Source organism: Acinonyx jubatus, chromosome A3, assembly GCF_027475565.1.
Source record: "Acinonyx jubatus isolate Ajub_Pintada_27869175 chromosome A3, VMU_Ajub_asm_v1.0, whole genome shotgun sequence".
In the NCBI taxonomy this organism is placed as follows: domain Eukaryota; kingdom Metazoa; phylum Chordata; class Mammalia; order Carnivora; family Felidae; genus Acinonyx; species Acinonyx jubatus.
The window spans coordinates 23,375,570-23,397,133 of record NC_069388.1 but is presented as its reverse complement, the minus strand read 5'-3'; the positions used below and the strand labels follow the sequence as shown (position 1 = coordinate 23,397,133).

Below are 21,564 nucleotides of genomic sequence, written 5' to 3'. Positions count from 1 at the left end.
GCTGGTTGGATGCGAGGCGTAAGAGAGGAGGAGCCAGCGATGTCTCGAAGGAGACGAGTTGATGATGGAAGTATTTACTGAAGTAAAGCCTAAGGAGAAAGAGTAGGTGTGGGGAAAGTGACATGCCGAGTGTTAGATTTGGGACAGACGTCCAGGCCAAATCTGGAGCCCAGGGAAGAGTGAAGGGCTGAGATTTGGGGCTGAAGCCTGGGGTGGATGAGTCACCCACGGAGGCGTCCAGTAGGGAGAAATGAGACCAGGACAAAGGTCGGAGAAGGAGACGTGGCCAAGAAGTAGAAGAAACCAGTCTGAAGAAGGTATTGGAGAGAGGGAAGGATGGATGAAACCGGGTCTTAGGGAGGGTCCAGATGGGCAGTGGTGTGGATGCTGACTGGCTTCCACTATGCATGTCCTTGGTCACTCACTCAGGACCCACTATGTCCTCGAGATAGATGGTAGCACTCAAGGGACCTGCTCTCATGGATGAGATGAACTTGATCTACATTTTGTAGAGTCTACACAAGCCCCAAGGCCTCTCAGAATGTCACAGTGAGGGTAGAGGGGGCTTGGAGCCCTGTCCTCCACTCAGCCCTTCTGCAAACATCCGTCTCCCTCAGGGAGCCCTCCACAATTGGCCTGAATGGTCAATTGGCTCTTCCCCAGCCCTCAACGTGAAGTTCCACAACTCCACCTTTCTCAGGACACACCAGGCTGCTGCTGGGTCATAGCATGTCTGCCTTTATTGATTTGTATTGTGTAAATTGTCCCAGGCAGGTGGTGAGCTCAGGAAAAGACGAAAAACCTATCAGAGCCTATGCTTCTGTGTGTGTGTGTGTGTGTGTGTGTGTGTGTGTGTGTGTGTGTGTCAGAGTCTGAGTATCCACACCCTCTATATCCTCCCCAGTTCATCTCAGACCCACTCATCCTGTCCTGTCCTTGGCCTCTCTTCACCTGCTTCCCTCTACCAGGAATTCCTTTTCTCCTCCATCTGTCCAATCCTCCCCATCTTTCAAGGGCTGACTCAAAGTCTGCCTCCTTTGAAACTTTCCTCACCACTCCACTGTCACCACCCCCTGCCACTGATTCCTTGAGTTAGATACAGCTCTGTCTTGCCTGCCATTGGTTTATGTATTTATCCTTATCTCCCAGGGCCTGAGTCTGATTCACTTGTCAGCCCTGTGGTAGGTACACAGCTTGGGCCAAAGAAGATAGTGGTTGCTGTGTGCATACCTATGTGTGTGTGTATGGTGTGTGTATGTGGTTATGTGCATATTTATTGTCTGTGGATCCTGAGGGGTCTACAGTGTGCACTGAATGCATATATTTTGTTTCGCTACTCATTTAGCCATATTACATTTATTGAGTACCTGTAACTAGAATTCTGAGTGTTTGGGTTTATCACATGGACCTTCGTTTACTTACTGAGTGTCAATGGGTATTCAGTTTGTGGGTATGAACCCTGTCAGGGTGTTGTGTGTGTTGTACAGGCATTTGGGGCATCTCTGTGATGTGTGTGTTTTGTGTGCATGGGGACATGTGAACTGTTGATAATGGTGTGTCATGTCTGTGCAAAAACACATTCTTAAGCATTAGGGACACGGGTTTGGGCCCCAGCTCTGCCACTGGTTCCACTTGGATCTGATTCCAAGCAAGTCATCAAACTCTCTGGGCCTCAGCTTCCACATTTATAAAATAGGGAAGATAGTACCTATGATCCTAGAAATGTATACCTGCTAGAGGTCTATCTTGTAGAATGTTGTGAGGATGAAGGATGAGAATTAACCTGTGTAGGGCACCCAGCACAGTGGCAAATGGCAGGTACTGTGGTTTCTATTTTCGTGTGTGTGTGTGTGTGTGTGTGTGTGTGTGTGTGTGTGTAAACAAGAATTCTGAACTCAGTGAGTATCTGACTTGAGCTTCTAGACACCCTCTGCTCCCCATGCAGCCCTGCTGGAGAACCCCAGAGTCTGGAACCTGAGTAAATCTAGAATCCAAGTAGATGGAGGAAGGACATGTCCTTGCTGGGAGCAGAACTAGGACTCAAAGCGGCTTCGGAGAAGTTTGAACTTGGACTTGTTGTACTTAGTGATGAGGTCCAGTTTGCTGTGGCCCAAGGTCAGCCGCTTCTCATCCCCTGACAGGCCATTGCTACTGCCATTGTGATGGCCACCTGTGGGGCCCCCAGGGAGGCCAGGGTCAGGTCCTTGCCTGGTGCCCTGCAATTGATGATACTTGGTAATGAGGTCCAGCTTGCTGTGGCCCAGGGTCAGCCTATTCTCATCCCCAGAGCCCACTCCAGCCTTTCGAGCAGGGCTTGGTCTGGGGAGACCACTGGGCCCAGCCCCCTCACCCCGGAATGGGCCAAACTTTGTGATGAGGTCCAGCTGGCTGTGGCCCAGGGTCTGTCGTCGCTCATCAAGACTTTGCTTGTCAGCCCTGGCTGAGGAGTTGGCTTCAGGGGGCACTCTGGAGCCCCCAGCCTTGGGGTACTGTACCAGGAGGTCCAATTGGCTGTGGCTGTGATTTGAGGACAGCCTCTTGTCCTCTGGAATTTGATTGCCAGGTCTGGGGGAACCTGACTCAGGGGTACCCCCAGCACCCTGGGTCTGGGGCAGGAGATCCAGCTGGTTATATCTCTGGTTTGGGGACAACCGCCTGTCCTCTGGAGCCTGCTCTCCAGGCCAGAAGGAGCCCAAGCTGGGGTCAACCCCAGAATCAGGGCCTCCAGCTTCTCTGGCTCTGGGGAAGGGGACAAGGAGATCCAACTGGCCATGGCTCTGATTCAGAGACACCTTCTTCTCCTCCACTGTCTCCAGGGCTGTGCTAGGTACCCAGCGACTTCGTTGGGGACTAGACTCCTGGCTTCTCAGGAGCCCATTCTCTGGGAGCCGGGATAGGGCTGAAACACCCTGGGGGAAGGGGAGGAGGGGGCGTTGGCGGGCAAGCATAGGTGACCCCACTGCCAGGGTCAAGGGGCTGGCACCATTGTGGTTGAGGGCAGGGGAGGACTGGGACCATGGGGACACCCCCAACTTGCCTAGATTGGACCTGTAGGGCCCTGGCAGGGAGCCATGGTTAGAGTCAGACAGCTGGCGCTTCAGAGAGGGCTGGCCACTGGCCCCGCGGCAGGCAGGGCCCAGGGATGAGGACTCCATACCCGTGTCACTGCAGCCACCGCCTCCTGGTGGACTGAGGTAAGAGGAGTGGTCCATTAGAGGTGAGCGTTTGATGCTGCTAAGGCTGGTGCTGGAGGGTGAGGAGGATGCAGGGCTCAACACACTGGGCCGGAAGCCCAGGGCCACTGTGGGAGGACACAGTGCCCTGGGAGATACGGGACCCTCACCACCGCAAAAGCCCTCCACAGGCCGAGACTCGGCATACAGACAGCGGAACTCCCGGTCAAAGTCTTCCACGATGCGGCCCCTCAGCTGCAGCACCATGCTAGTGTGGGCCTGGCTGCAAAGCCAGGTGAAGCTGGGAACAGAGGGTCAAGGTCAGAAGGCAAAGTGCAGGAGCCTGGGGCTGGGCGGGGAGTCATAACCAGGTGAACATACCAAGACAACTCCACCACCATTAGGACCCACGTGAGGCGACAGAGCTCTGACTTCAGAGTCTGTGCTAGTCCTAACTCAGCTTAGAGGACTTGGGCACATGGTTCCCCATCTCAGGGTCTCAACTTCCCCATCTGTAAAATGGACTGGGGACGAGAGTCCCTGGAGTCCCTCCAGTTCTGAGGTGCAATATGCCAAAGGCATTAAAGTAATCCTTCCACAGAGTGAGCTCCTCCAGGGCCCAGTGGGGGGCTGTCTTTCCCCCCCACTATGCCCTGAGGCCTGCACAGTGCCTGGCACTTGGTAGCCGTCAAGTCCATGTTGCAAGGTTGGGTGGATGAAGGTAAATTCAAGCTGCCAGATCCCAGGTGCCCTCACCAGCCGGTGGCACAGCCCCCCGCCCCTCTCTCCCCTGTTCCCTGTGCTCACCTGTAGCTGCCTGCCACCACCTGCTCACAGTCGATGATAACAAACTTCTCCAGGGCCTTCCCCGTGAAGCGGCGGCCGGCCTTGCTGCAGTATGTGTCCCCACATGTGCTCCGCACACGCATGTTCTGGGCCAAGGAGGGAGGGAGGTTGGGTGGTGACCTTGAGAGAATGGGGCTCAAGCCACGTCTAAATCCCTTGCAGTCTCTAACCTTAAGCAGCTAAGGAAAGTCAGGTCGCCCACTCCCATTGACCCCCCCCCCACATGCTTACTGACCCTTCTGCCCTCCCTGACTCCCCACCCCACCCCCTGGTTACCGCCCCTGTCCCTCACTGACCAGCAGGTGCCCCCCGTTGAGGTCCATCTTGTAGCACATCTCCAGGAAGTGCCTTAGGTGCTCCTGAGCCAAAAGCAGGTAGACAGGGACACCACGCCGGCTCGAGGCCTCCATGAGGTCACACAGAAGCTCCATGTCCGTGAATATATCCATCACGACAGCTACCACCTGGAGGACATAGGGAGAATTTCAGCCCTGCCTGGGATATTGCCCAGCCCAGGGGTGGGGGCTGAGGTCCCAGGAAAAGAGAACTGGGCTTAAAAGCAGGAGGCCAGAGCCTTTGAGAACATCTGGACTGGAAGGGCTTTTAGCAACAACCTAGCTCAGAGGTTCTTAACTTAGACTCAGCGGGCGTTCCACTGTCTTGAGTGCCCAAAATACGTTTGAAAGCTTCGGTGTGCATATTTCTCGGGACAGAGGGTTTATCTGTCATGGGCTTCTCAAAGATGTCTGTGAGGAGACCTAGGCCAAGAGTAGGGAAGGAGTCAGGAGCAGATACTAGACCCCAATTCCCAGTGCAGGCCCTCATGCTCTCCCACTAGCTCCAGCCCTAGTGCTGTCAAAGTTTCCCTCCTCAAGAATTAGAGCTGCAGGCCAGTTATTGGGGGCTTTGAGCCATTGGCCAGACCTGCCTCAGTTTCCCTACAAAGCTACAGAGGTCTAGTGTGGTATCTTATACCCACAGACTCCCTCACTTCCACCCACGCCAAGTGAGACCAAGTTTTCTGCTCAGTTGAGGGACTGGGGCTTGTGGTCTCCTCATCTAATGGACTGCCTCACAGAAGCCCTGAAAACCCCCTCACACCATCAAGCCCCCAACTGCCCCTTCTTCCCTTTGCATATATCTGCTGTGAGAACCACCTTTGTCATCCAGGCTGAGGTAAGAGGTGCAAAGCACTGCAGCTCTGGAGCCGGACAGAACCGGGTTCAAATCTGCGCTCTGCTACTTCCTAGTGATACAGCCTTGGGCAACTTTCTTCACCTCTGCGAGCCTCAATTTCCTCGTCTGTTAAATGAAGATAATGATAGCTACATCTCATAGTTATGAGGAATTCAATGTGAAAATACTCAACACACAACAGAAGCTCAATAAATGTTCCTTTCCTGCTGCCTGCTTAACAAACAAGGACATTGGCCCACAGGAAAAGGAAGCCCTTCCCAAGGTCACTCTGAGAGTCAGTGACAGCCCAGAGTGGAAGCCTGGCTCCTGGCCCAGAGGTGGAGGGTCTAGATGAGGATGAGGAGGCAAGTGCTGGAGGGTGCTCTAGTCCACGGCACAGGCCTGGCTGAGGGTGGGGGGAACAAGGTCAGGTAAGAAAGATCAAAGGGGCAGGGGTGACAACAGCAGCCACCTCACTAATAACCCCATTCCCAGTGCTAATCAGGCCCGGCCCTCCCCTGCCTCGGGCACAGGCAGGTTTGCCAAGGAGGCTCTGGAGGCACCTGGGAGATTCCAGCTTGCTGGCTCCTGATCTCTGCAGCAGGCTGCTCCCCCAGACAAAGACACTGAGTCTAACCCACCTCAAATCCTTCGTGGGGTCATCTGATCCATTCCCCTGCCTCCTGAGTCGGAGGTCAGGGCTCAGGAATGAAGCTATGTTAGTCTGTGGCTGGAGCCTTCCCAGATACTGACCATGGGACCTGCTCTCCTCCCCCTCTTCTTTCTCCTGAGCCCCAGCTCCCCATCTCTGAGCCCAGAAGCCCCCACCCCTCTTCCCTTTTGGTGCAGAACTATCATCCTGGCCCTCAAATGCCATGCTGAGGCCCAGGCACCAGTGCCTTCTTCCCTGTTTCAGGCCCAGCTGGAGATGCAGTATATGAGGGGTGAGGTGCAGCTGGGGATGTGCACCAGGAGGCAGGGCCAAGCCTGGGTCCAGGGCCTGAGTCAGGGCCCCTTTCTCTCCCCCTGAGCTCTATTTCACCAACTGACTGGACCTTCCTGAGCAAGTGCCAGCCCCTCTCTGGCCTCAGTTTCCTCCTCCATAAGTCAAGGGGGTGACTCAAATGTTCATCAAGGTTGGACTTATTAGTTTGGGAGCATAAACTCTCCAAGAATCTGATGAAGGCCATGGACTCTCTCCCAAGAAAGATGCAGAGAGGATCCCTCCTAGCAATATGCCCAATTTTGCCTGCATTTTTAGGGTGTCTGGTGAGTAATGCTCTTGAGTGTCAAGGGATTACCAAGGTAAATAAAACACATGCCCACCCTCTAGGAGCTGGTGATCTGATAGAGGCCAGAGGTTCTAGTCCCAGTACTGCCCCTAAGCTGCTTTATATGGCCTTGGGTTGGTCCCTTTCCCTCCCTGGGTCTCAGTTTACACATCTGTGGAATGAATGTCTGAAGATATAAGGCCCTTACCGTGCGGGCCTGGCTGATGAGAAAACGCAGAAGGTCCTTGATGTTCTTGGCCTTGTCCCGCTGGAAGTGGACCACAGCCTGGGTGGGGCTGAAGCCTGTGGCCTGCGGAACCTCAGGCCAGCCCAAGTCCAGGTCCGGGGGGTCTATGTCAGAGGCCATGGGGAAGTAAGTGCCTGAGGTGATTTCAGAGAGCAAGCTGAGGCGATCAGGGCCTGAGGCCTCCAGTCCCTGGGCCTCGCTGAGCTCAGGGCCCCCATGCACATGGCTGGTCATGTAGTCCACGTCCAGAGCACTCAGGAAGGGCAGCTCCCGCTCCTCGGAGATGACCCGCAGGTAGGCGGCCTCGCCCCGCTCCAGGAGGGCGTCGGCCGCCAGCCGGGCAGCCTCACTGTGCTGGAGCACCAGCGGTGAGGCCTCCCGCCACCACGGCCGCTTCAGCTCCTCCACCCGGCCCCGCAGGGGTCCCGCCATGCCCTGGGCCCCCAAGTCCCCAGGCCCTAGGCCTCCGAACATTCCTGCCCACCTGGCTGCCCTCACCCTCCAGTAGGCTCCATGGCCTGCACCCTGGGCCGGCTGCAGCAGGAAGAAGATACCAATAGAACCACCTCCTGCCTGCCTGCCCCGTATGTGCCAGGGCCCCCAACACGTTGCCACCCTAAATCAGAGCCATGCTCCGCCCCATTGCCCCTGGCCTCTGGAACCTGTTGGGTCAGCCTCACCTGTCTGCCTGCTGTTGAGACTCGCCCGCTCAGGGAAATGGCAGTGCCAGGCCCTTAGCACGCACTCCTGCCCACCCCCACCCTGGCACCACCCCACCTTCACCTGCCCCAGCCCCACCAGGCTCCCAGCAAGTTTCCTCCAAACCCTGACCTTCCAGAGCCCCCATAGAGGTTGGATTATGGTCCAGAGGGGCCCAGTCCTGTTCAGACACACACATGCACAACACACACACATACACTCGCGCGCACACACACACACCAGGGTGGATAAATGACTCAAGATACCGAGATAAAGACATGAACACACAAGTAGATAGGCTGACATGTCATATGCAGACCATACGTTTCGATCAAACCCATGTGAACTGACCCAAATGTTAATTCAGAGACAAGCCATAACCCTAAACATACCACGGTGGATATCACAAGCCTTGGCACACCTTGCATACAGGCCCTAAATAACTGAACAGGGCGTCACACAGAGCTGTCAAGGACATCAGCACCTATCTGTCCCCCGTCTGGGCCCATCTGCTCCCATGATGGCTCTGCCGCTCTCTACCTCCCTAAGTGTGACACTCACAGTCCGCTGCCCACCCCCACCCTGGCTCTGAGTCCATCCTCCAAGGATCTCCAGCAGTGGTTTTTACCCTAGTCCCCAGGAACAGCTGGGGAGTGTTAAAATGCAGATCCCCAGGATTCACCCATCTGAGATTCAAATCCAGAAAATCTGAGTAAACCTCTGAAGCCTGCTTTTTTACAAGTACCCCGGTGCACCTGGGACGGTGGACCCAGGCCCACCCCTGAGAAATGCTGTTCCACATGGCTTGGCCTGGCATGGGCCACACCACATTCTTCCTCCCCACCTCAGGGGCTGCATATTAAATGGCTCATAAGAAAGGTTGTTTTAGAGGAATGGGGGCACACTGCAAGGTCAGGAGGCAAACAGAGCAGGCAAGTTTCTGTTCTCTGCCCCTAACAAGGGCCACAGTCCCAGAGTCCTCAGTAGCATGAGTAAGAGGCTTTGCTCTGGAGAAGAGGGGTCAGTAGATGGCAGTTAGTTAGGGAGGCAGGCCAGGCAGAAGTGGTCACAACAGTGCACAGTGCCAACTCACAGTGCTACCCTTCTAAGGTGGGATGAGGCCCAATGAGGATGGCCTGGACAACAGGAAACCTAACATCACGTCTCACAACCCAGTATAATACTGATTTCACTTGCTTTATCTGGTCTGTGATCATGTTCAGACCAGACACAGGTCCTTTTATGTCCACGAGGCTTCACACAGGGCCTAACACATTCATGGCAGGGAGCAGAGGGATCTAGGGGTTCCCATGTCGAGCTGGGCCCTGGGACCCAAGATGAATGGGACTGGGGCTTTGTCTTTGAGGATCCTAGAAGTGAGAGGCCCAGGGGTCAGGGTAAGGCCAAGAGGTGAGATGCTGGGCCATTCCATCCCATTCCAGAGGCAGGGGCAGACACTGGAACACCAGATGCTCTAAGGAGGTCCTTCACCGGGGGTGGGGGTGGGGGATTACATGAACGGTAAGAGATTGGGTAAACAGAGCCAGACCGTGGGAGGGTAATGAGCTGTAGGGGTATCCGGGAGGCAGGGCCCTCATTAGGGCCTTATCTCCAGATTTGTTTGCGGGTAGAAGTGGGCCCTTATCTGGGCTGGAGAACTGTTCCTGAGAGGGGAGACAGGGTGTTTTTGTGTTGCTGGGTTCCTGTGTTTATCCCTCAATGTTTACACATCTATCTGATGATACATATTGTTGGCTATTTTTATAAAAACTATTTTTAATTGTGGAAAAAGACTTATAAAGTTTACCATCTTAACCATTTTTAAGTATACAGTTCAGTGGCATTAAGTACATTCATGCTGTTGTGCAACAATCACCACCATCCATCTCCAGAACTTTTTCATCTTCCCCAGTTGAAACTCTGTACCCTTAATTAAACACCAACTCCCCATTCCCTCCTCTCCTCCAGCCTCTGGTAACCACCACTATTTCTTTTCCTTTTTTTAATGTTATTTTTGAGAGAGAAAGAGAGAGAGTGAGCAGGGGAGGAGCAGAGAGAGGGGCACTAGAGGATCCCAAGCAGACTCTGTGCTGACAGCAGAGAGCCCAATGTGGGATTCAAACCCACGAACTGTGAGATCATGACCTGAGCTGAAGTTGGACACTTAACTGAGTCACCCAGGTGCCCCACCACCACCCTACTTTCTGACTCAATGAATATGACTACTCTAAGCATCTCATCTCAGTGGAATCAAACAGTATTTGTCCTTTTGTGACTGGCATATTTCACTTAGCATAAAGTCCTCAAGGTTCATCCATGTTGTAGCACGTCAGAATTTCCTTCCTTTTTAAGGCTAAATAATAGTCCACTGTGTGTATATACCACGTTGTTTATCCATTCAACCACTGATGGATACTTGGGTTGTTTCCACCTTTTGGCTATTGTGAATAATGCTCTTTAAACACGGGTGTACAAATTTGGCTCTAGAGTTTTGTATATTTCCCTCCATGCTGATGTTTGTGTTAGATTCTTTTTTAAACCCAGCCCCATTCATCTTGGGTCCCAGGGCCCAGCTCGACATGGGAACCCCTAAATCCCTCTGCCCCCTGCCACGAATGTGTTAGGCCCTGTGTGAAGCTTTGTGGACATAGAAGACCTGTGTCTGGCCTGAACATGATCACAGACCAGATAAAACGAGTGAAATCAGTATGCTCAACATGGGGCTTGATCTCGCAACCCTGAGATCAGGAGTAATGTGCTTTATAGACTGAGCCAACAAGGCACAATTCTATTTCTGTAATTAAAAAAAAAAAAACAAAAAAAAAAAACCCAACACTGAATATCAGTAATTTCATATGGTTCAACTCAATATATATACACATTCCCATGCATAGCTGTACCTGTGCATGTAATGTACATGTACATGCTATCTGCTTTGTTTGTATGTCTGCTTGGCTGTCTTTAAATATCTAGCCATATGTCAGTGTGCATTTACCTGTGTCTGCATGTGTGTATGTATATTGTGTGATGTTTGGGTGAAGATCTGTTTGTGTGCATGAGTGACTGTGCAGCGGGGGAGGTCTTTGACCCTAACTCTGCAGTGTGGTACTGGGTGCATGCACAGGGAGGTCAAGTGAGCGGGGCAGAGACAGGAAGACAATGAATTGAAGTGAAAAGGGCTCCAAGGTATCCCTGACACGCTGATAATGAAAGCGTGTAAGTCAAATCAAATCCCCTAGGTGGCAAGACTAGCCCCTCCCATTGGATTGAATGGGTAGAGGGCAACCAGAGGGTAGACAGGTATATCCTGGCCTCAGGGCTGGGCCTGGGCTGGAGACCCAGAGTGGTAGGAGCCGTACGGATAGCAAAGCCTGGACCCTGGCGGCAGTGTGTTGGCACAGGCCCCTTAATAACCGTTATTAAAGGGAAGAAAAATATTTTCCTGTCCCGGGGACGTGTCAGGCGCCTGCCTGGCATCATTCTGCCATCCTGGGGGCCACTTCCCCTTGTCTGTGGTCTTTTATAAGCCAGGTGGCGCCTGGGCAGATGACTGTCGTGTGGGGATGGTTGGAGCCCATCAGATGCAGGCTGCTTGGATGCCAGCACTGCCGCGTACCTTTTATGTGGCACTTCTGGGTAGGGGGTGACAGTATTCCTGGGAGGAGCAGAAAGTAGGAGAGCCAGGCTGTGCCCAAATCCCTTGCATCAAGGCAAAGTGACCTAAGAGCTAGAGACACAGGAACAAGCGGTGAAGATATAAAAGGGTGAGAAAGACTCTAAGATGTGCAGAATGACATTCCGGGCTGGAGGGCTAGAGGGGCACGGGCATGGCTACTGAAGGAAGATGGGGGGCTGTGGTGCAGGGAAAGGGCTGCCAGAAAGGCCTCTGGAGCCACACTCTGAAGAGGGCCTTGCTGAATTGCTGGCTCTCGTTGTCCAGACGATGGCGAAAGGTTGGCAAGATTTCTAGAGTGAAGCACCAGACTCGCAGGAACAACCCACATGGGTGTGGTTCACTGTTCTTGAGCACCACACAGGCCTTCAGGAGCACTCGCTCTGGCACTTAATGAGCAAATGGAACAATCACAACTCTGAGCTACAGTGGTTTAATCTGTAAAATGGGACCAACATCACCTCCTTCACCAGGTTTTTGTGAGGAATAAGTGAGACAGTGCAAGTGGGGGAGGGGCAGAGAGAGAGGGAGAGAAAGAGAATTCCAAGCAGGTTCCACACTGCCAGCGCAGAGCCCAATGTGGGGCTCAAACCCATGAAGCTGTGAGATCATGACCTGAGCAAAAACCAAGAGTCAGACGCTTAACCAACTCAGCTACCCAGGCCCCCCATAAATGGGCTATTTTATGGCAAGTGCCTGACCAAGAGGAGGAGGAGTAGTTTAGTACATGCTGGATTCTAGAGCTTTCTCAGGCCATGAAAGGGCAGGGGCTCAAGTAGAGGCCTGAAGACAAAAGAGGCCTGAAGCAGCCACCGGAGGAGCTACTTTTGTCCGTCTCAGACCCCTTCTAGACCAAAGGCTGGCTCTGAATGTGAACATGGCCCTCTGGCCATGTCAGTGGAGTGTGGCTCTGAGATTTGGCCTCTTATTCCAGCTCACAGGAGACAAGGTCCTCTCTTCACCCTCCATACACAGATAAGCATTCTGGCAGGCAGATCACAAGAACGAGAATTTGGGCATTCTATTTTGTAAAGGTGGCCGAGTCTGGGGTCTAGACTACAGACACTGTGATGATGGTGTCTCCCTTCCCTCAACTTCCCACAACCCACTCATCCACCTTATCCCATCCAGTTGTAGACTTGTTCTCACTGTTTCTGTAAGGGGAGGGAATTCCTACTCTACTTTTCAGGAGGAGAAGTAGGAGAGGACTGCCCCCTCTTTTCTCTTCACTCACTCTTCCTCTCCAAGGAAGGAATGGCTAGTCTGATTGGTGGCTTAGAAGGAGCTGGACTCCAATCTTTTGCCCTGCCCCCACCCTCCCTCCCTCCCTCTTTCTTTGGTTCTGCTGTAGGCAAAGGTAGCATATTCTACATTCACCTGCATGGCAAACTTCCAGAGGAGGTTCTGCCCCTGTAATGGGGAGGAAGAGGTCTGCTCTTTCTGGGGGTAGAGGTGAGTAAGTTTAGTTTTAGGATATTAACAAGTCCATTTGGCCAGAGAGTGAAAGCTACATTCTCCAATCAGCTTTGTCAGAAATACTGGTATAACCACTGTTTTCATATCTCTTAGGTCTTTTTTTTTTTTTTAATTTTTAAATGTTTATTTTTGAGAGAGAGAGATAGGGAGCATGAGCAGGTGAGGGGACAGAGGATCTGATGCGGGCTCTGACTGACAACACCGAGTTCGATATGGGGACTGAATTCACAAACCGTGAGATCATGACCTGAGCCAAAGTCGGACGTTTAACCGACTGAGCCACCCAGGTGTCCCTGTCTCTTAGGTCTTATTTCTCAATTCGTTTTGAACTTGGGAGAGGAAGAAAGAGATATTATCTAATGACCTCTTAAGCCCCCAGCATTGTTGGTCTAGCCACCTCACCCTCCCCATCTTATCCCATCACCTCCTCTCCCTCTGTCCATCCAGTTCACCCAACATGTATTTAATGCATCCTTAAGCCAGCACTGTGGGCTCAAAGATGAGTAAGACTTGGTCTCTGCCTTGGAGGAATTCATAGTTTAGTGGGGAAGGCAGACTCATAAATAATTATAAGCCACAGGTTAAACCAAAGTATAAATGAAATGCTTTGGGGGTTTACAGCTCATGACCCATTCTGCAACCTTAGAGGAACCAGGTCTCCACCCCCCATCCCCAACTAGGGTACAGCCCTGTGGCAGGCTTTTTCTCACATGGTGACTGGGAGGTTAAGGAGCCATTTCTGGACAGGGGGAGATAAAATTAGGGAAGAAACAAGCCAGCAGAGGCCTATGGTTCTGGTTCCCAATGGCAAAAACTTGAGTTTCTCAGGACCTCAGCCTCCCATGTGTGAAGTAAGAAGGCGGGGTTGGAAGTCTCCAGTTCTCTTCTAGCACTTATATATTCCATCACTCCACCCCCCCACCCCCCCATCACTGTTTGACATTACAGGTCAGTACTTGAAGACTCCCTTTCTAGGAATTCTCCATTCAGGATCTCTAGGACCTTTTCTCCCCTCAATAGATGGATGGTAGATTTGGGGGGGGGGGGGGAGGAGAGGCCCTTGACCTGGGAAGGGCGTAGGTCCTAGGCTCACCAGCATAGCTCAAGGGAAGTCTCCTGGAAGCCACAGATGATTTGTGATGGCTGGTTAACACTGGGACAGGAGTGCGTGGGTAGACGATCATGGTCAGGGCCCCAGGGTCTGGCTTACCCCTGCCTAAGGCCAAACCAGTGGTGCAGTGGACAAGCCATAGTGGGATTCTGTGGGAAGGCTAGAAATAGGCAGAACCAGGGCAACAACTACAGGAGGGCTGCTCCCAAAGGAAGAGTTCAAACACTTCAGACTCTCCAAAAATCCACTAGCTCCCTTTCCTTTCCCCTTCACCCCAATGACCGGTAAACTCCAGGTTCCCTGGAGACCAGCATGAGCTTGCCCTTTCCCTCTCAGCCTCCTCACCTCAGAAATCCCTTGTGCCCCATTTGTACTCCAATCTCTGGTCACAGGAAAAGTTCCCTCCTCCCCTCCAAAGCCAGGCCCTTGTTCTCAAGACCAGGCTTCCACTTTCAGAAGGATCTCATAATTCCTAACACTTATGGGAAGTTTCCTACTCCATCGGGTGCTTTACATTTACTCAGACTCCTCCTCACCCGCCCATGCACATCATTTTTCTGTGCTTTAAATACCTTAGTTCTTACCGTGCTCTCCTAACTCCTGCCCAATTTTCCTCCATTTCTTTTCAGCTAGGCACTTATCAAGATACCCTGCCTTCTTAATCCTTTGCAATATCTGTATTCTCTCAAAAATCTTGTTCCTGGAATAGTCTAAAACCCTTAAGCCTCATTCACTTACTCCCTGGCCCCTACTCTGCAGCATGCATCATTAAAAACCTCCTCCTTCTGGAAGTTCTCTCCCCTGGCTTCTACCTCAGCCTCTACTTCCTATGCTGGTTCTTGCTCTTCCTACCCAACCCCCGCCTTCCCCCCCCCCCATGCTTTCTCCCACACTGACCCCACTTCCTGGTCAACCCTCTACATTTTACCTCTGGGAGCTCATCCATTTTCATGATTTCGAGTGTCCTTCTATTCCCAAGACAAGTCCAAAGTCCTTAGTCCCTCTATCCTAATCATCTCCCAAGGTTCAGCCTCTCTCTATGCCCTTGCTCTCCCTGGGGCACCTTCCACCAGACCTGCCCCCATACAGACATAACACACACCAAAAGCAATGGGTTAGGGCTCAAAAGACAGGAGACTGTTCAGCTTTGCTACAGAGTCACTTTGCACCAATTAGTGGCTTCTTCTCAGTGAACCTGTTCCCCTACTATACGATGTGGGCAATAATCCCTGCTCTATCCCATAGGATAATGTAATTAGCACTTGGAAAAAACACAATACAGAAGATTCTTCTTTTTGAGTTTCCCTCTTCTGCCCAACATTGCCATCTCTTGGCTCCCAGGAGAGCTCCAGGCTGCTTTCTTCAGGCTCCAAGAGCAGGGAGGCATCAAGTCCCGATGATTTCTTCAAAAATGTTTCTGGAGTTTGAATTTCCCTTTAACTTTTCAAGTTTATTAATTTATTTTGAGAGAGAATGAGTGTGAGCAGGAGAGGGCAGAGAGAGAATCCCAAGCAGGCTCTATGCTGTCAGCATGGAGCCGGATATGGGGCTCGATGCCATGAACTGTGAGATCATGACCTGAGCTGAAACCAGGAGTTGGACGCTCAACTGACTGAACCACCCAGGAGCCCCTGAACTTCCCTTTGAATTCCTACAATCACCCTCCAGGCCCTCAAACCTAGTTGGCTAGTTCCTGACTGAGCCAATCCACCTTGCACACCACCGAGCATCTCCACTCCCATCAGGTCACAGTCCTTACTGAGAATGCCTGCCAGATGCTGTATTACCCAGGCTACCCCCATTTGTGGCCCCACCTGGCTCTCTGCAACCTTTTCTTCCCTTAGCAAACCACTCAGCTGGACCACGTGAATCTGAAGGGCTTCCTATTCTGGGCCTTTTCCTGGGCAGCTCATTTCCTGTTTCACTGTCCACCTACCTAAACTTTGCCCATCCTTATGTCCCAACTCCCTTCAAGGCTTTTCTGATGTCTAACCCCCTTGTTCTGACATTTCCTGTTAGTGTGTGTATGTGTCTACATAAACCCACATGGCTGGAATATCGCATGTTTCTTTTTACTTTTTTTAATTGTAGCAATAACTGCTCCTTTCCCCATCTGGTATTCCTTTTCTAAAACCAAACGCATTGGACTCGGGTCACAGAACCACCTGAGTCTGCATGCAGAGTAAATCTGGGTCCCCCTGAACTTCATGCAGTTTCCCTCAATGGTAACAGAGTTTAGTAACACTTACCTCACAGATTTGTCACTGAGGATTAAAAGTGGTAACAAGTGAAAATACCAAGCAGTGTCTGAGACAAAAACAGAAATGGAAAAGATACTGGCTGAATTGTGGCCTTGGCTTTAATCTCAGCTTGTTGTAAGAAACAGCAATTATTTATGGTTCTCAAACTTTTAGGCAAAACTGAAATCTTAAGAGGTACTATTCACAATGTTGTTCAGTGTTTCTCATTTATAACCCATACAGTATGTATGTTCTTCTCTGAAAAGAAACAATTTATTTCTTCTGATGAAGAAGTGTACTTCCTTTTATGTGACAATGGGACCTATATAACCTTGACTCCCATTTCTGCTTTTGGCTGCCAGGAATCTCAGAGCACGGTTTTATATTGTTGCAGATTTCTTCGCTAACCTGTGGGAGGCAGTGTGGGATGGAGAAAGAACAAGGACCCGGGGGTTGGAAGATGTGGACCAGGGCACCCTGGGTCCCTTCTTCCTCTGTCTGGATGAGCCTCCAGGTCTCTGTGACCCTTGGTCCCTTCACCTGTGCAAAGGGGATAAAGAACGATGAGGATACCTATTTTACAGGACTGCTGTGAGAAAATGCATTAAAACCACTTCATAAATTACCCCAAAAATCCTATGGAAGTTGGTTATTAGCAGCACAGGTTCTTTCTTTTTTTTTATTTAATATTTTTGAGGGGGACGGGCAGAGACACGGAGACACAGAATCTGAAGCAGGTTCCAGGCTCTGCGCTGTCAGCACAGAGCCTGACACGGGGCTCAAACTCACAGACCGCCAGATCATGACCTGAGCCGAAGTTGAATGTCAAACTGACTAAGCCACCCAGCCACCCCATTCTTTTTCTTTTTTTTTTAACTTTTAAAATGTATTTATTATTTTTATTTTTTAAATGTTTCTTTTGGAGACACAGCATGAGCGAGGGAGAGGCAGAGAGGGAGACACAGAATCTGAAGCAGGCACCAGGCCCCAAGCTGTCAGCACAGAGCCCGATGCAGGGCTCGAACTCATGAACCACAAGATCATGACCTAAGTCAAAGTTGAACACTTAACCAACTGAGCCTCCCAGGCGCCCCATTAATTTTTATTTTAGAGAGAGAGCCAGCGTTGAGTGAGGGGAGAGAGGCAGAGAGGGAGAGAGAATCTTAAACTGGCTCCACATTCAGGGTGGAGCCGGACTCAGGGGTCAATCCCCAGCCCCAGGATCAAGGCCTGAGCCAAAATCAAGAGACTGATGCTCAACCAACTGAGCCACCTTAGCAGCACAGGTTTTCTAACATGATTATTTCCCTTCCCCGCCTCCCAATATTTGCACCTTATCTTTTAAACTTTGTTCTAATCATTTTGCAGTTTTATTGTAACTGTGTCTCTTAATTTGCTGTGATCCTTTCAGGAAGTACACAGAGTACAAATAAATGACAAAATTATTTCTAGAGAGTATTCTCCCTGAGGGCAAGAAACATCCTTCATTTGTTTTGTATAATAACAATTTACAGTAGAAAAACATGTAGCTAGGGGTGCCTGGCTGGCCCAGTCCGTAGAGTGTTGACTCTTGGTCTTGGGGGTCATGAATTCGAGCCCCACATTGTAGAGATTACTTAAAAAAGAAAGAAAGAAAGAAAAACATGTAGCTACAGAAAGAACATTTAGCTCTCATTCCTATGCAAAAGCCAACGGAGGTACTTTGTACTGAATTGCTAAAATAAGCTGAACTGTGGGTCAGAGAATGATCCAGAAAGGGACTTTTTTTTTGTTGGGCTTGTACTAATAATGACTGATGATCTAGTCATTCATTCCTTCTGTCATTTAGCAAAGCTTATTCTGATGCCTACCGTGGGTCAGGCACTCCTGGGACACTAGAAAAACAAAGGTGACTGACTTCACAGTGCCCACTCTGAGGGAGCTAATGGTGCAGGATGAAGGGTGTGTATGTAAAAACTAGTTTCCACCTGGGACAGACAAGTAGGATGGGGGGTGGGTATTTGAGGACACACAGGATTTCTCTAGTCTGAAGAGGAAACAAGGATTCCAGGTAGAGGAAACATACAGGGTGGTCTCTTCAGGTAACCCCAAATGGTTCAGTTTCCTCGGAGAAGAAATGAGTTAGAGACTCAGAAACAAGCACAGGTCAAATTAAGAAGAGCCTTGCAGCCTCGAGGAGCCTCAATTTTATCTTGAAGGGGAGGGGGTCGTGTACTCGGTGAAAGATGCCGGCAGGCAGGAAGTGAGGGCTTTGGGACATCCCCACCATGACAGATCCAATTTGGCTCTTTAAAACGCAGCTCCGTATTACAAGTTGCAGTGTTTGATGATTACTCATCTTATGGAGACAGGACTTGGCTCTGCAGGAAGGACCATCTGCTGCTGGAGACATTCATAAATGGCCTGTATGAACATAGGCCAACTGGGATGCTGAGAAAGGGAGTCAAGTTCTGGACCAGGGTTGGACTAAGAGACCTCTAAAGTTTCTTCTAAATCTGCAATTCCGTGATTCTCGTGCAAGCCCAGTAGCTGAACTGGTGCTGTGGGCTGGGATCTGCAGCTGGGGAGCTGCCCTGGGCAGCAAATGGGTTAAGGCTCAAGTAACTTTTATATATGAATTAATGTGTGGAGTTGGGAGCCAAAATCTGTTCCATTAATTTTTCCATCCATTCCAGGAGCAGTTAGGTACACACAGTAAAGTTTATTTTGGTGCATGGTATACTTCACTCCATTAAAAATAAATTAATCAGCAAATTCCTGCCTGGCTCAGCTCTGGTTTATGTAAATAGTGCCCAGCTGTAATGAGTTACAAGGTGTTATTATCTCACACACACAGAGGAGGCTTCACTCTAGAACTCCGCTTGCAACAAAAGCATCTTAAATAAACTCAGAGAAGGCGGTCTGATTTGTAATGTTTTCACAGAAGTGGGATATACCTCACCCATATAGAATTTCTTTATATGACTCATTTTATAGCAAGTTAAATGAAGGAAGTTTGATGGGGGAAGGAGGGGCAATATGGTTCCCCGCCCCCTTCCTTCAATGCAAAGAAAATCCCCCAAGAGATGACCCATACTCAGGGAGGAGGCAACTGACCCTCAAGAGCACAGACCAAGGTGGCTCTGTAGCACACGCTCTAGAAGTTAGGAAGGAGCTAGAAAGCTGGGCATGGGTTTGGGCCCTGGGATGGTACAACTAAGCCAGAAAAAAATATTCTCTTTGCCCCAGTATCTCACATAAAGGAGTAAAGAGAGGAAAAGACAGCATGTCCCTCACCCCATTCAATAGGGAAGTGACAAAGAGGCCTATGTTCTTGGGTCTTCTTTCCAAACAACTCAGGATGTGACAAGCCCCTTGGCCATCAGAAGCCTCCTGGATCCCAGAGGATGGAGCCTGGCAGGCTATGCCTTGGCCACAACAGTGACATCTCCATGAACTGGAGGCAAGAACAGCAGCAGAGATCCTCTTGACCCTCTCCCCATCCTGTCTCTGAGCTGGGTGATGCTCCTCAGCTTATGGCAAATGCCATCTCAGATAAGTTTCTAAAAAACCCTAGAATAAAGAGTCACTGCAGAGATATGTCTCTGTGTCTTTTAATGGCCAACTCAACCCCATGGCTCAAAACCAGAGGACAGAGTGTGGTTACCCGTCTTGACTCAGCAGCATTCCAAACTGCTCCTTTGCCATGGTGGGCCCTTGGTGGAAGTGTACCGTTTCTAACTTACCACCATCCCTCTGCAGCCTTTGGGAAAAGCTGTCAATCACATAGTTACTGGAGGGGATTAGGGGAGTGTGTGCTGGGGAGCTCTTGCTCAGGGCTTCTCTTGAGGGAGAGGATATCTCAGAAGAACTAAGGGTTCTCCCAGCACTGTACCCCACCAGATCAGGCTCCTGGGCATATTAAAAGGAAAATCAACACAAATGGGGCCAGATATTTGACAGATGCTGTTCAAAGGTCAGTTCAGGCCACTTTCTGCAGGGTTCTGGGCCAAACAAGCACCTCTCTCCTGGCAGTTCTTCAAAGCCAGCTGGCCAGCTGTTCAGAGGGACCAGTCCATCAAAGACCCTCGTCGTTATAAGTTGGGGAATGGGGCTTCAGGACACTCTGAGGATTCTTCTCCACTAGAGGGCGCCAGCTCACCTCCCCTGTCAGAAGCAGATCCTCCCCATTCATGGAGTCCAGGTACTGCATCTGCAACAGGGACAGCAAGAAACAGAGGGCAGGAACAAGGGCAGGACAGACATGAGACGGCAGAAGGAATCAGTCTTCCAACGGAGAGGATGGGGAGGGAGTTTGTGGGGGGTTCTGACAATACCAGCTCCCAGTCAGCAGGTCTCTGATCTTCCAGATTATTTCCTTAGAGAGGGTTGGGAGAAACTAATCACTGGGGAAGCTCACTGGGAAGGCTTTAGAGAATTCCCCATCATACCTCTAATAACCAAAACAGACACACAAGCCCTGACTTTCTGGACTGCAAGAACTTTTCAGGGAGGATGTATTGGGGGAGACATGTCCTTGGGATGTGTGCATGTGTGTGTAAGTTTATCTGTCCATTCAGGGTAGTGATGTTACTCAAAGTGAGCCAATTCCCTTCTCTGAGGTTTAAGTCTCCTTGCGTGAAAACAGGGAATAGTGACGTGTACCCCCATAGGACTCACGAAAAGATTAAATGCTTGTAACTGCTAGTCGCTGGAACTTTTTCTGGGGCCTTGACCACACGATTAGTGGGCCGCCATGCTTGCCAGTGGGCCCAGCGTCACCCACCATGACGACTGGCAGTTTCTCTGAGAGAAATGTGGAGAAGGGACAACTGTGATGGACAATGGGCGCAGCTTCAGGGAAGGTGAGGTTGGGCAGTTCCACAAGAAGCAGGTGATCTAATGAGAGGCCAAGTCTCAGGAGGTAAAAGTGGTCTCTGGGAGAATTACCTTCGCTGCTGCTAGTAAGGAGAACAGAGGGATGAGAAATGCTTTCAAGGGGACAGGCAAAATTTACAGTGGAAGCTGGATCACATCAGGAGTGAGCATTGTATTCAGAAAGCTGAGGCTCCACTGTGGGGTGAGAAGGCATTTGGGAGAAAAGGAGAAGGGATGGAAGTCCAGAGGCCTCATCTTAGGCTTTGGATCATCCTCCTCTTCCAAGAATTCCTCCATTCCTGTTGTTTCACCTTCAGGCTGCTGACCTTGAAACCTAACCTCAGTCTCTCACATATACCTCAGGTCTAGATTTCTATACATCATGCTGTCTTCTGGTGCAAGGAGAGCAACTGACCCATTATCTCCCCTAAAATACACTCCTCTTTCCAACAACTCCATTTCTATGCCTAATGCAGCCACTCTGCCCATCTTCAGCATTGAAAATCTCAACATAACCTCTGACTGGGTCTTGGGCTACCCACCAGACCAACCAGGATCATGGCACAGGACTAATCTGTTCAGGGCCCCTCCTGGTCTTTCCCGAGCTGCTAACTTATACTGAGTCTTGCCTGTCTTTGGCCTTTCACAGCCTTTGTTTCTACCCTGTATCACATCACAGACTGCTTTATTCCAGGGTTAGCTTGTGCCTGACTGGCTTCCTCACCAAACCATAAGTTGGCTCGTGGGTAGGTCTGGGTCCTGTGAATCTCCGCTTTCTCAGGAGAGTGCCTGGCA

At 50.7% G+C, this 21,564-nt stretch overlaps 2 protein-coding genes across 4 annotated transcripts in view; both read right to left on the bottom strand.

The window, feature by feature from the left end:
• Positions 1-722: 722 nt before the first annotated feature.
• FAM83C (family with sequence similarity 83 member C) lies at positions 723-9,977 on the bottom strand. The gene is made up of 4 exons (XM_015071542.3): positions 6,675-9,977; positions 4,316-4,483; positions 3,981-4,105; positions 723-3,474 (listed from the first exon to the last, which is right to left on the bottom strand). Exons 1-4 carry the CDS (start codon positions 7,185-7,187, stop codon positions 2,034-2,036), a joined length of 2,247 nt encoding a protein of 748 aa, XP_014927028.2. The 5' UTR covers positions 7,188-9,977; the 3' UTR covers positions 723-2,033.
• An 8,616-nt stretch (positions 9,978-18,593) lies between these two features.
• Positions 18,594-21,564, bottom strand: part of LOC106973933 (ubiquinol-cytochrome-c reductase complex assembly factor 1) — a 100,183-nt gene continuing 97,212 nt past the window's right edge. For all 3 annotated transcript variants that reach the window (XM_015071104.3, XM_027069938.2, XM_015071111.3), the window contains one exon: positions 18,594-20,104. In XM_015071104.3, the coding sequence (XP_014926590.1) occupies positions 19,970-20,104 (135 nt within the window). In that variant the 3' untranslated portion in view covers positions 18,594-19,969. The remainder of the gene's footprint in view (positions 20,105-21,564) is intronic.